The sequence below is a fragment of the Eucalyptus grandis genome, chromosome 7 (genome assembly GCF_016545825.1).
Source record: "Eucalyptus grandis isolate ANBG69807.140 chromosome 7, ASM1654582v1, whole genome shotgun sequence".
Lineage (NCBI taxonomy): Eukaryota > Viridiplantae > Streptophyta > Magnoliopsida > Myrtales > Myrtaceae > Eucalyptus > Eucalyptus grandis.
In genome coordinates, this window is record NC_052618.1 from 31,150,002 (window position 1) to 31,162,389 (window position 12,388).

General features: G+C 40.5%; 1 protein-coding gene across 1 annotated transcript; it reads left to right on the top strand.

Annotated features, from left to right (window-relative positions):
• The first annotated feature begins 10,176 nt into the window (after positions 1–10,176).
• Positions 10,177–11,881, top strand: LOC108960799 (allene oxide synthase 3-like). The gene has a single exon (XM_018876963.2). The coding sequence runs from the start codon at positions 10,286–10,288 to the stop codon at positions 11,723–11,725; it is 1,440 nt and encodes a 479-aa protein (XP_018732508.2). The 5' UTR covers positions 10,177–10,285; the 3' UTR covers positions 11,726–11,881.
• Positions 11,882–12,388: the final 507 nt, after the last annotated feature.

Here is a 12,388-nt window from a genome sequence, read left to right on the forward strand (position 1 = left end):
GAGTCAAGTAGAAAATAGAGTGAAATGTGTTCACTGTGAAAGCAGCATTACCGCCAAAATTTTGCCTAATAAGACTACGTATATTCTGACTTGGAGCAGAGCATGGCCCTTAAGGTGGAATTAGGGTTCCCTTCTTGGAAATTTAGTGCGCATTGAAAATCCTGTTGAGTTATTTTACATTGCGAATTGTCAAGACTCATTTTCAATTTTTGTTAACATTAGTTCATGCATCGAATTAGGGATAAACAGTTCTAGGTTCATTCTCAAACTTAAAACATGCTCATTGAAACCAGTTCCCCATTTTAAGAATCTAGATATCACTTTGCATATTTTGGAACCTAGAATTTACCTTATGACATGTTTGAAGGTCTACCCAAAAATCAGCCAATTTCTTTTTTTTTTTTTGTTTCATTTTTAGTTTAACAAAATAAAAGTGAACGAAACAACAAAAATAACATTTTTGGCCAAGCCCATTTAATATCTTTACTACCGAAATTTGCATTATAAAATGCCAAGTTGGAAAATTGATTTATAGAGGGCAAACCTGGTGAGTAACTAAAGAATATGTTGTCAAATTCAAATCATAAAAGGGATAAGAGAATAGTTTCCTATAGTTGATGATAGAGCACATCTCTTAAGAGCCCAATATAGGAAAAGAATTTGACAGAAAACCCTAAGTTCGCTCTTCTAAAGAGAGACTTTGGTTCACAATTGAGGGCGACGGCCATTCATAAAAACAGAGGGGATGATTATAATACACGGCCACAAAAAAGGAGAGAGACGAGGAAGAAAAGGGGAGGCGGGAACATAGACTCGCACCAAAAGTTCACCTACTAAATGCTCTCGGTTGAATAGAGCAAAAATTCTCGGCACAAATGAGACAGGAGATTAATAATTGGAGGTCTGGCTTCTTCGTTGTTCGAGTACGAAGGAATTTTTAATAATAGTGAAGTGGAAGCCGCGATTTCCGTTCTTCCCTGCATGGTCAAAACTCGAGAAGAGGAAGATGCGGTCAAGAAAATGCAAGAGCACTTGAGACTGACGTACCAAAATGGATCCAGGGCAAGAAAGAGGGGGATTTGTTGGAGCACACTGATAGACATACAATTCAAGCATTCAGAGAAAGTTACACAAATTTTTAGGTTCTTGGTTCAGATTCCCCGGGAACTGGGAAAGGGAAACTGAATTGGGAATTATAGTTCTCAGAAAAATAGAACCGGGTGGGAACCGTACTAAGTCTTACCAGAACCTAGAAACAGATCAGTTCCAGTTCTATCCTGAAAATTCATCAAATGTGGTTGGACAAAGAAGAATATCAAGCTGTGCTTATCCCGGATCAAATTTTTTATGTAGAAAAAACCATTTGGAACACTAGTTCGAGTTTCTCAAGGTGTCCTGTTTAGGTGCTCTTTTACCAATTTATATGCCCTGGGAGCTTGGACTTCGCCTCGTCTTAGTTGGGTGTTCCTTTCGGCTGCCACTTCTCCCCATTGGGTGTTGGCCCTTTTCGGTGTTTTCAGTCTTCGGCCGGCGACGGTAGCTTTTCTTTATAATAGCGGCCCACGGGCCTACCTAGGCATGGTCCAAGCCATAAGGGCCCGAAGACAACTTTGGCAGGCTTTGGCAAGGGCATTCAATGAGAAGCTCCACCTTTGACCCGATTAGCCCTATCCAAGTCCCGCCCGGCTCCCAATATTTTTAGTATATAAAAATTTTAGGTCTGACCTTATGATTTGGCCTAGGTGCGGGCTCGGACCTGCGCAAGCCGATCGCCTCTCGACTTCGTGACCTTAGCCTCTTGTGTCGTGGCTTTAGACCCCTCACTTATAGCTTCTTGTGTTAGTTGAGATAGCTCTAGCTACCCCTATTATATTGCTCACAACTTAAAGGCAACGTCGGTCTATAAAGTACCCGTCTCTTTCCTAAGTACCCCCTCTCAACAATGTTAAAAGGGAGGCAGAAATTGAGGTGATATGTATCCATTGGATGTTGACACTCAAGAATTTGCCCCAAAGGTCATTCAACTTGTTTCCCCCCAGGAATACTTTGTTCATTCTGTTGGAAGATATGATTGAAGATATGATTGAAGATTTAGGCCGATTGTAATTGATATGAATTCTTCTTATTTTAGGACTAGAAAGATTAGAAAATATTTATTTACTTTTTTTATTGAGTCTTCTCTTGTAAATATACACTCTTGTATACAGATTATACAATTGAATGAGATCAATACATTTTCCTCTCCGAATAGTTTCCCACACTTTCTCCTTCATTTAGATTCGTGACATGGAATCAGAGCAATTCTGATCTTGGCATAGCTTTTGCGTTCCTTTCCGAATTGCCTCCGTCCTTTTCTATCTTGTTGTTGCAACACTTATTCTGCAAAACAAAATAGCCTCTGGTAGGAATTCGTTCTTGAACCTCCGTCTTCGCTTTGCCAAGAAAATCCAACCTACAGAACAAAGTTGCTGTAGTTTGTAGGATCCATTTTTTTTAGAGGAGAAATTTTTCATTATGACTAAATCACAAAACCCGACCTAGCCTCTGACGATTAGTCTGTAGGAGAGACAACGCCGCAAACCTCGCAGATCCAAGATTCTTTGGCAATTGTTACTATGTTCGAACAATAGACCCAGAGTCAGGCCTAACATGCGTAATGGGCACCTGTTACAGCTCAGTTTAATATGGGGCAACCTTTTCCGGGCCATCCTTACCAATGGGTACCATATCCATGGTACTATGGGCTAGGCCCAAATACATCATTGCCGGGTTATCAGAATAGCGTGCAGACTGATGGAGGCCCACCAACCAACAACGGGGCAGGCTCAACCATTAGCTCATAGCAAACGGGTGGGTCAGGCGAACTGGGTATGGGAACAAATCCCTACCAGGGTATGTTTTTTTTTCCAATGCGGGTCATGGAACCGGGTCTAGCGGTTCGGGTTTAGGAGCAAATCCCTACTCGAATCCGCCGCCTGATTTTCTCCCATACCAGATCTTCGGCCCGGCGGCCGGAGCCCGACGACCCTTTTACACAACAAATGCCGATGGACCAGAACTAAAGCTCGTGGCTCGGCAGTTAACTAGACCGGACAATTACTCAAGCTAGTCGCGAGAGTTCCGGTGCGTGCTAGTAACGAAAGACAAGGAGGTTTTATTGACGAAACGATTCTGCTTTTGCCCGACGAGTGAATGGCATGGCTTTGGAAGAAATGCAATCAACTAGTCAGAACGTGGATCAGAAATTGAATCGCTTCCGAAGTCGCGGCCGGACTTCCCCTAACAGAGGATTCAAGAAAAATGTGGGAAAACATAAAGGAAATGTATGGAAGATTGGATCAAGTCAAAAAATTTTCCTTGACACAACAGATCTCGGAACTGAAACAAGGAAACATGACTGTTGCAGCCATTTATAATAAACTTTCGGGTCTGTGGAATGATTTGGAAGCAACTGAAGAGAAGTTCGATTGGCCAGAGCCAATTCTACTGCAATACAAAAACATGCGGGATAGGGAGAAGGCAACAAGGTTTCTCCTCATTCTGAATGAGACTTACCTCTTATTTCGCTCATAGATCTTGACTATGGAGCCCATGTCGAGCCTTGGCCGCATCTACCAACTTGCTATCCAAGAGGAAAGCCAGCAGAGGGCGGTAGACTACGAGAAAGGAGGTGAAGGAATGGCTCTGGCGGCGAAGGTTCTTTCTCGCCTGCCGCAGAGAACCACAGGAGGGAGAGAGCATCGAGGGCTGCATCTAGGGTTTCTCGAAGAAGACCCTAGAAGATATAAGAAGATGATGGACGGCCACGATTTCGTCGAACGATTGGACGGCTCGCGATTGGTTTTTGGAGCGGTTGGATCTGACGGTCCACGAAGCAACGGTACACCTGAATCTAACGATCTACGTGGGCTAAATCTTTATGGATTGGACGGCTCACGTGGCCATTTCTTCACTAGATCTGACGGCCCATATGGGGCAACGACGGCCCATGTTTTCCAGCCCGTGAACAAACCTTCTTAGCCGTGAAAAACAACAATAAAAAAGGAAAGGGTAAGTTATATTGTGAATATTGTAAAAGCCCACACCATACGATTGAAAATTGCTGGAAATTACATGGTAAACCTAGCAAAAAAGAAAAGGGGAAGTTTTCAACCGTCTTTCAGGTATCGGGTCAACCAGTAGACAAGTCAATTACCCATGGGGAATATCAGGAGTTGATGGAAGCTTTAAAGAAATTGGATGCTTCTGATAAAACGGGAGCTTCACGGGTATTTCCTATTGTTTAATGAACTCAATTTCGAATGATGCATGAATTATCGATTCAGGGGTTAGTGACCACATTGTCTGCGACAATGGTTTCTTTTCCAACATTGAGAAGTTATCATTTCCTATATTAGTACAACTCCCAAATGGAAACACCACACATGTTGCAATGACTGGCACTATGAATCTTAGTTCTCTCATCACACTTCGAAATGTGTTTTATGTCCTTGATTTCCATTTCAACCTCATATCAGTCTCTCGAGCTTATGAAGAAAATTCCTGTCATGTCTCGTTTGATTCTGATAAATGTTTCTTTCAAGCCCTTTTGATTGGCAAACTGATGGGCTTGGGTAGAATCTATCAAGGGCTGTTTTTTTGGATCAATCTTCCGAGTAGTTTTAAATTATCTCCTATTGAATTCAATAAATCATTGTGTAACATTGCTACCAATGACCAGAATTTTCCTCATCATCAAAAATTGGGTCACACTGCTTCATTCCCTTGTCCTCAGTGTCCCATTTGCCTTTTAGCAAAACAGACTCGTGCCCCTTTCCAAAACAGTAGTTCTCGAGTAGACGGTATTTTTTCTAATTCATGCTGATGTCTGGAGTCCATATCACACTTTGCATCATGATGGTTCACAATTTTTTCTCACAATCGTAGATGATTCCTCACGTGCCACATGGGTGTTCCTCATGCAATCCAAAAATCAAGTCCTTTCTCACCAGAGAATTTTTCTTTCCTTATCCAAAAATCAATTTGGGAAGTCAATTCGACGCATTCGCACTGATAACGGAAGAGAATTCTTTAATGGTGAATGTGCTTCTTTCTTTTCATCGAATGGAATTTTGCATGAGAGTTCCTGCACTTATACCCCACAGCAAAATGGAGTTGTTGAGCGAAAGCACCGTCACCTCTTAGAAGTAGCATGTGCTCTTAAATTCCAAGCATCTATCCCTGAAAACTTTTGGGGAGATTGTGTGGTTATTGCAGCATATCTGACAAATCGTATGCCATCACGCATTCTAGAAGGGAAAACTCCATTTGAGATATTGTATGGAAGGAAACTAGACCTGAGTCATCTCAGAGTGTTTGGTTGTCTCTGTTATGTGACTACAGTAGGGCCCCGGGATAAAATGGGCCCTCATGCTCATCAATGCATATTCATGGGATGTCCCAACCTAAAGAAAGGATATTGGGTTTATGAACAGTCTACTGGAGAATTTTTTGTTAGCAGGGATGTTGGTTTTCATGAAGATATTTTTCCCTTCCGAGATGCCACTTCTATTCTGCAGATGATATGAGAACTAATCATCGATTCTTATCGGAAGAGGATCTATCTTTTGGAGAATCATATATTATTGTTTCTCCTCCAAGAAATCAGACAATGGATACAGTGTCGCCTTCAACGTCCAATGAGTTTTTAATTGGACATTCAATTGAAGAACATCCTATGGAAAAGGAGTCTCAAATGATAGCTTCCATAGAACCTACAACTATTGAAGGATCATCTTTGGAGATGCAAAATGAGCCACATCGACGATCTGGCCATGTTACTCGCCCACTAGCGTGGACAAAGGATTATGTGAGTTCTTCCTCAAATTCGTCAGGTACTCATTATCCTATCTCTTCATATATTTCATTTGATCGACTGTCATTAGAACATTTATGTTGCATTAGCCGTATCTCTAAGGAATGAGAGCCTTTTAGTTATAATGAGGCAATACATGATCCACATTCGCAAAAGGCTATGGAGGCAGAACTACAAGCCCTAATTGAAAATCATACTTGGGATATCGTACCATTACCTCCCCATCGTAAACCCATTGGATGTAAATGGGTATATAAGATTAAATACAGAGCATATGATTTTGTAGAAAGATATAAGGCCCAGTTGGTGGCTAAGGGCTTTACACAACGAGAAGGTTTTGACTACCATGAAACTTTTTCTCCGGTGGCCAAGGATGTCACGGTTCGTTCCTTCTTATTAGTTGCTGCTTTTCGGGACTGGCCCCTGCACCAAATGGATGTCCACAATGCCTTTCTTCATGGTGATCTGGATGAAGAAATTTACATGGATCTTCCACAAGGATTACGGAGACAGGGGGAGTCTAAGATATGTCGTCTTCGCAAATCCCTTTATAGACTGAAACAAGCCTTTCCACAATGGTATGCCAAATTTACTAATGCACTTACGGCTGCCAAATTCAAACAGTCCAAGCATGATTATGCTCTGTTCACTTGGACAAAAGGTATGTCGTCTATTTACTTGATTATTTATGTTGACGACATACTTATCATGGGAAATGATGATTCTACTATAAAGAAGCTTAAGGAGTATTTACATTCCTCCTTTTCACATCAAAGATTTAGGGTCACCTAAATATTTTCTTGGAATAGAGATAGCTCGTTTAGATCAAGAAATTTCTCTTAGCCAATGAAATATCGTGATGGAGATTATATCAAAAGTAGGATTATCAGGATGCAAACCAGCCATTATTCCCATTGAACAAAATGCCAAGTTGACTATTGTTAATTATGATGCTGGGATATCTCCTTCTGACGATCCATTATTAAAAGACCCGACAAGCTATCAGAGACTTGTTGGAAAACTTATCTATCTCACCATGACTAGGCCAGACATTTGCTATGCAGTATAGACTCTTAGTCAATTCATGCACAGTCCAAAATAGTCCCACATGAATGCAGCTTTGAAGGTAGTGAAATACCTTAAGAAATGTCCAGTCCTAGGGATACTCCTTTCTCGAAAGTGCAATATGGAGATGACAGCTTATTGCGATGCGGATTATGCTACATGTCCTATGAGTAGGAGATCTATCACTGGCTTCTGTATCAAATTTGGGGAGTCATTAGTTACATGGAAGACAAAGAAGTAGTCTATTGTGTTGTTATCCTCAGCAGAAGCCAAATATCGATCTATGGCTAAGACTGTTTGTGAGGTGGTATGGCTACGAGGCTTACTTCTAGATCTTGGGATACAAGTTAAGGGTTTGAGTTTCTCTTTTGTGACAATGATTCAGCACTCAAGCTTGTAGCAAATCCCATATTACATGAGAGGACAAAACATATAGAAGTTGGTTGCCATTATACTCGAGAGAAGATCCAAGAAGGTGTCATCGACACAAGAGGGATCAGAACCACAGAGCAGCCCGTAGATATATTCACTAAACTTCTTTGTCAAAGCCAGCATGCATATCTTCTAAACAAGCTTGGCATCTTGGACATATACAAGCCACTGGCTTGAGGGGGAGTGTTGGAAGATATGATTGAAGATATGATTGAAGATTTAGGCCGATTGTAATTGATAGGAATTCTTCTTATTTTAGGACTAGAAAGATTAGAAAATATTTATTTACTTTTTTATTGAGTCTTCTCTTGTAATATATACACTCTTGTATACAGATTATAAAATTGAATGAGATCAATACATTTTCCTCTCCGAATAGTTTCCCACACTTTCTCCTTCACTCAGATTCGTAATTAAATAGCACGTTTTTGCATTTTACATTATTTAGACATTTAGTGGAGTTTTTTAAAAAAATTGCAATTAGATTTCTTGCTATCCGAAGTAGGCAATAATAATCAAAAGAAAAAAATAGAATGAATACTTTAATGTTATTATGCTATTCTTTTCTTTGCATTTATTTACTTAAGGGTGGCTATGATCTAGCATTTGACCATTTACCAACTTCTCAATTGTATGTAGCCAAAACTTATTTTAGAAATTTCCATGCATCGTCCCTCTTGTTCCTGTTTAGTACCCTCATGTCTAAAGCGGCTATAATCCAAAAGCAAACTTCTATCTATTTGCGGTAGAGTTTTAGACGTTATCCTACTCATTTTATAATATTTAGACAATTAATAGAGTTTTTTAAAAAGTTGCAGTAAGATTTATTGATATTCATTGTCTACAATAATAAAGAAAAGAAAAAAGAGAATGAATTATATGTTATTATGCTTTATTTTATTTTATTTTATTTTTTCGCATCCATTTACTTAAAGATGGCTATGATTAAGCATTTGACCATTTAGGGCGTGCATGATAAAATTTCTAATTCTCTATTTCTCTATTTCTCTGTTTCTCGGAACATGTTTGGAACAAAAATCTGTTTGGTAACGCAATTTGATTTTTCTATTTCTGGAACAGATTTCTATTCCAGAAATAGATTTGAAGAAGAAATCAGAAACTAAAATTTTTAACTTCTCAATTTTTGAAATAGAAATTGAGAAATCAATTTCTGGCTAGAAATCAATTTCTGTTCCAGAAATTTTGTCATACGCAACCAGCCTCTCAATTGTCCATTGCCAAAACTTATTTTAGAAATTTCCATGCATCCCTCTTGTTCTTGCTTAGTACCCTTGCATCTAAAGCAGTTATAATCGAGAAGCAAACTTCTATCTATTCACGATCGGATAGTAGACGTTATCCTACTCATTTTATATTATTTAGACATTTAGAAGTTTTTTTTTTTTTTTTACAATTACGATTAGATTTATTGATATTCATGTTATTATGCTTTTTTTCTTTTTCTGTATCCGTTTACTTAGGGTGGCTATGATGAAACATTTGACCATTTACCAACTTCTCAATTGTCCATTGCTTGATGCTCGAAAAAAAAAAATGTCCATAGCCAAAGCTCTTTGTAGAAATTTCCAAATATCATTCTTATTCCAGTTTGGTCCCCTCAAGTCTAAAGCGGCTGTAATCGAGAAGCAAACTTCTGTCTATTTGCGATCGGGTATTAGACATTATCCTATTCTTACTCTTTCTATTTTTGCACTTCTGTCTATTTGCGATCGGGTATTAGACATTATCCTATTCTTAATCTTTCTATTTTTGCACTCGCATGCGGTGAACTCCCGACGTGCTAATTGAAACCGAAATAGGTAAAAACTACGTTTACCGAAGTATTCTCTGCCAAGGCTCCATGATGATGATACGTCTCTTTGAATTAACCCTTAAAAAGACCGGTCAACAAGAACGAATTGAAATGGACAAATACATCAACGTGACGTGCCTGAAAATGGATAATATTCTTTTAGATTGAGAAAGATGCCTAACCTAGAGCTCATTTTGAAATTTTCTTCCAACGTATATAAACAAATAAAAGAAAATTTACTGTCGTTAGCAATATTGAAAACAGTCTCAACCCATCCCGAAATAGTAGTCTCTTCCGACTCATCTTGCGGTCAAATCTACTGTCGGTCATTCGATTTCATTGCTCATGAAACCTTTGTTAGGTGCACTCGCAAAAGAATTTCAACGTTTTCAGGTAAAATTAATTATTTTTTTAGAGAGCGGTGTGACCAATATTCATGTCCCGAAAAATGTTATCAATGATCTATCCACTTAACAATCATTTGATCCACTCTATATGCCTCGTGGGTTATACTCGAGATACTGTAAATAATGATATTTTTACAAATTAATCACGTGGGTAAGCTTAACACCAATCCATTCGCAATTATTGATCACAAAACGAATAGATAACGAGTTGGTGTTGGGGGTTTACGAGCAAATCTCGAGACAACTGCTTGAGGTGGAAAGAAGTTGCGTGGTTTGAACTATCAACTTTAAGAAAATTCAACAAGACGATAATGCATTTTAGTCATCTATTTCGAACGTGCTCGCAAGAAATCATTCAGCAAGGCGGCATGGAGGAACACTTTCCTGGGTTTCGACCCATCAAAATCAACAAGAGTGGGTGAGAATAGGATAAGACCGAAGGTCAGGATTAAGCTGTACTTCAAGAATGAAATGGCGAGCGTGTGGAATGAAAAGCAAGCGTGTCAAACTTGCCGCGTCTTAATCAAAAGATGGCTCAGGAATGGCGTTGACAATCTCCATGGACACGTTCAAAGGCTAGTCTATATATACCCCGTGGTTTCATGTGATAATGCATCGACAAGCTTGATATATCGTGCTGATTTCAGTTGTTCTACTATATTGTTCCTTGAAACCCAACACTTCAACAAATCCCTCTTCATTTTTCAGCCAACGATGTCTTCGCCTTCTTCATCTAATCTTCCTCTGAAAGCAATCCCCGGAGATTATGGCTTGCCTTTCTTTGGCGCGATAAAAGACCGGCTTGACTACTTCTACCATGAGGGTACAGACGAATTCTTCCGGACCCGGATGCAGAAGTACCAGTCGACGGTCTTCCGGTCCAACATGGTTCCCGGCCCTTTCATGGCCCGGAACCCTAAGGTCGTCGTGCTCCTCGATGCCATCAGCTTCCCGATCCTCTTTGACACGTCTAAGGTCGAAAAGAAGGATGTGTTTGTCGGGACCTACATGCCTTCGATCAACTTCACGGGCGGATACCGTGTGTGCGCCTACCTTGACCCCTCTGAACCCAAACACGCCATCTTCAAAGGCTTATTCCTATCGACCCTTGCGACCCGACACAATAAGTTCATTCCACTCTATAGGAGTTCCCTATCACAGCTCTTCATTGAACTAGAAGATGAGTTCTCTAGCAAAGGCAAAGTATACTTCAATGACTATTGCAACAAAATGTCCTTCAGCTTCTTGGCCAACCTATTTTGCGACCGGAACCCATCTAGCACAATCCTTGCGACCGACAAAGTGACCAAATTCTTCGACTCGTGGTTGTTTTTCCAACTTGCACCGTTGATGACCCTTGGGTTACCAAAGATACTTAACTTTTTGGAAGACATAGTCCTACACACATTCCCATTGCCTTCACTGTTGCTCAAATGCGATTACAAGAAATTCTACGAGGTGTTCAATGAGTACGCAAAATCGATATTGGATGAAGCCGAGAGCTTGGGAATCAAAAGAGACGAAGCATGCCACAACCTTGTTTTCCTCGTGTGCTTCAATTCCTATGGGGGCATGAAAACCACCTTGCCAGCTTTGATCAAGTGGGTTGGACTCGCCGGAGAAGAATTGCAACGACGGCTCGCGGAGGAAATCCGGACCGTTGTTAGATCGGAAGGCGGGGTCACAATGGCCGCATTGGAGAAGATGAGCTTGACCAAGTCGGTTGCCTGGGAAGCACTGAGATTCAAGCCTCCGGTCGCGTTCCAGTACGGCCACGCCAAGGAGGATTTGGTGATCCACAACCACGATGCGGCCTTCGAGATCAAGAAGGGCGAGATGATATTTGGATATCAGCCGTTTGCAACTAAGGATCCAAGGATATTCGAAAGGCCAGAGGAGTTCGTGGGCGACAGGTTCGTCGGGGAAGAAGGTGAGAAGCTGTTGAAGTACGTGTACTGGTCGAACGGGCGCGAGATCGATGATCCGACCGTGGGGAACAAGCAGTGCCCTGCAAAGAATCTGGTGGTGCTCTTGAGCAGGGTCATGCTCGTGGAGTTCTTCCTCCGCTACGACACATTCACAATCGAGGCTGGGACGTTGCCAATCGGGTCGACGGCGACGTTCACGTCAATGTCGAAGGCCACGAGTAGCTGAGTCTCAATCATTTCCGGTTCTATGTTAGTTTTCGTGAAGTCATCTGCTAGGAGCAGGTCGTGGTTTAATTAGTTCGATTGGTTTGCTTGTGGAAGAAATTCCGGTGATTGTTTTATCCCCTTTACTCAATAAAACGTTGTGCGTAAAGTTATCCAAGTTGTATCATTAGGTGACCAATGACAAAGAATCTAAGATCTTACATTAACTTAAAGCATAAAATAGGGCATAGTTGAGTTTTTTGTAAGCTAACATGGGCTTGAATTGACGAATTAGAGGAGTTCATTGTCCGCTAATTTTGCTTGAATGGTTTTATTTTTGGGGATAAGCGCAAAAGACTTTGCCCATCAAGGGCAATCATAGGATGCATTAGACCATTTATCTATTTGTTTGCTTTTGAAATTTTAGTTTGCCTTGTTGGTACATGAAATCAACGGTCAATAATGGCAACCATATTCATCGTTCCAGTGATTGTTTTATCCCCTTTACTCAATAAAATGTTGTGCGTAAAGATATCCAAGTTGTATCATTAGGTGACCAATGACAAAGAATCTAAGATCTTACATTAACTTAAAGCATGAAATAGGGCATAGTTGAGCTTTTTGTAAGCTAACATGGGCTCGAATTGACAAATTAGAGGAGTTCATTGTCCGCTAATTTTGCTTG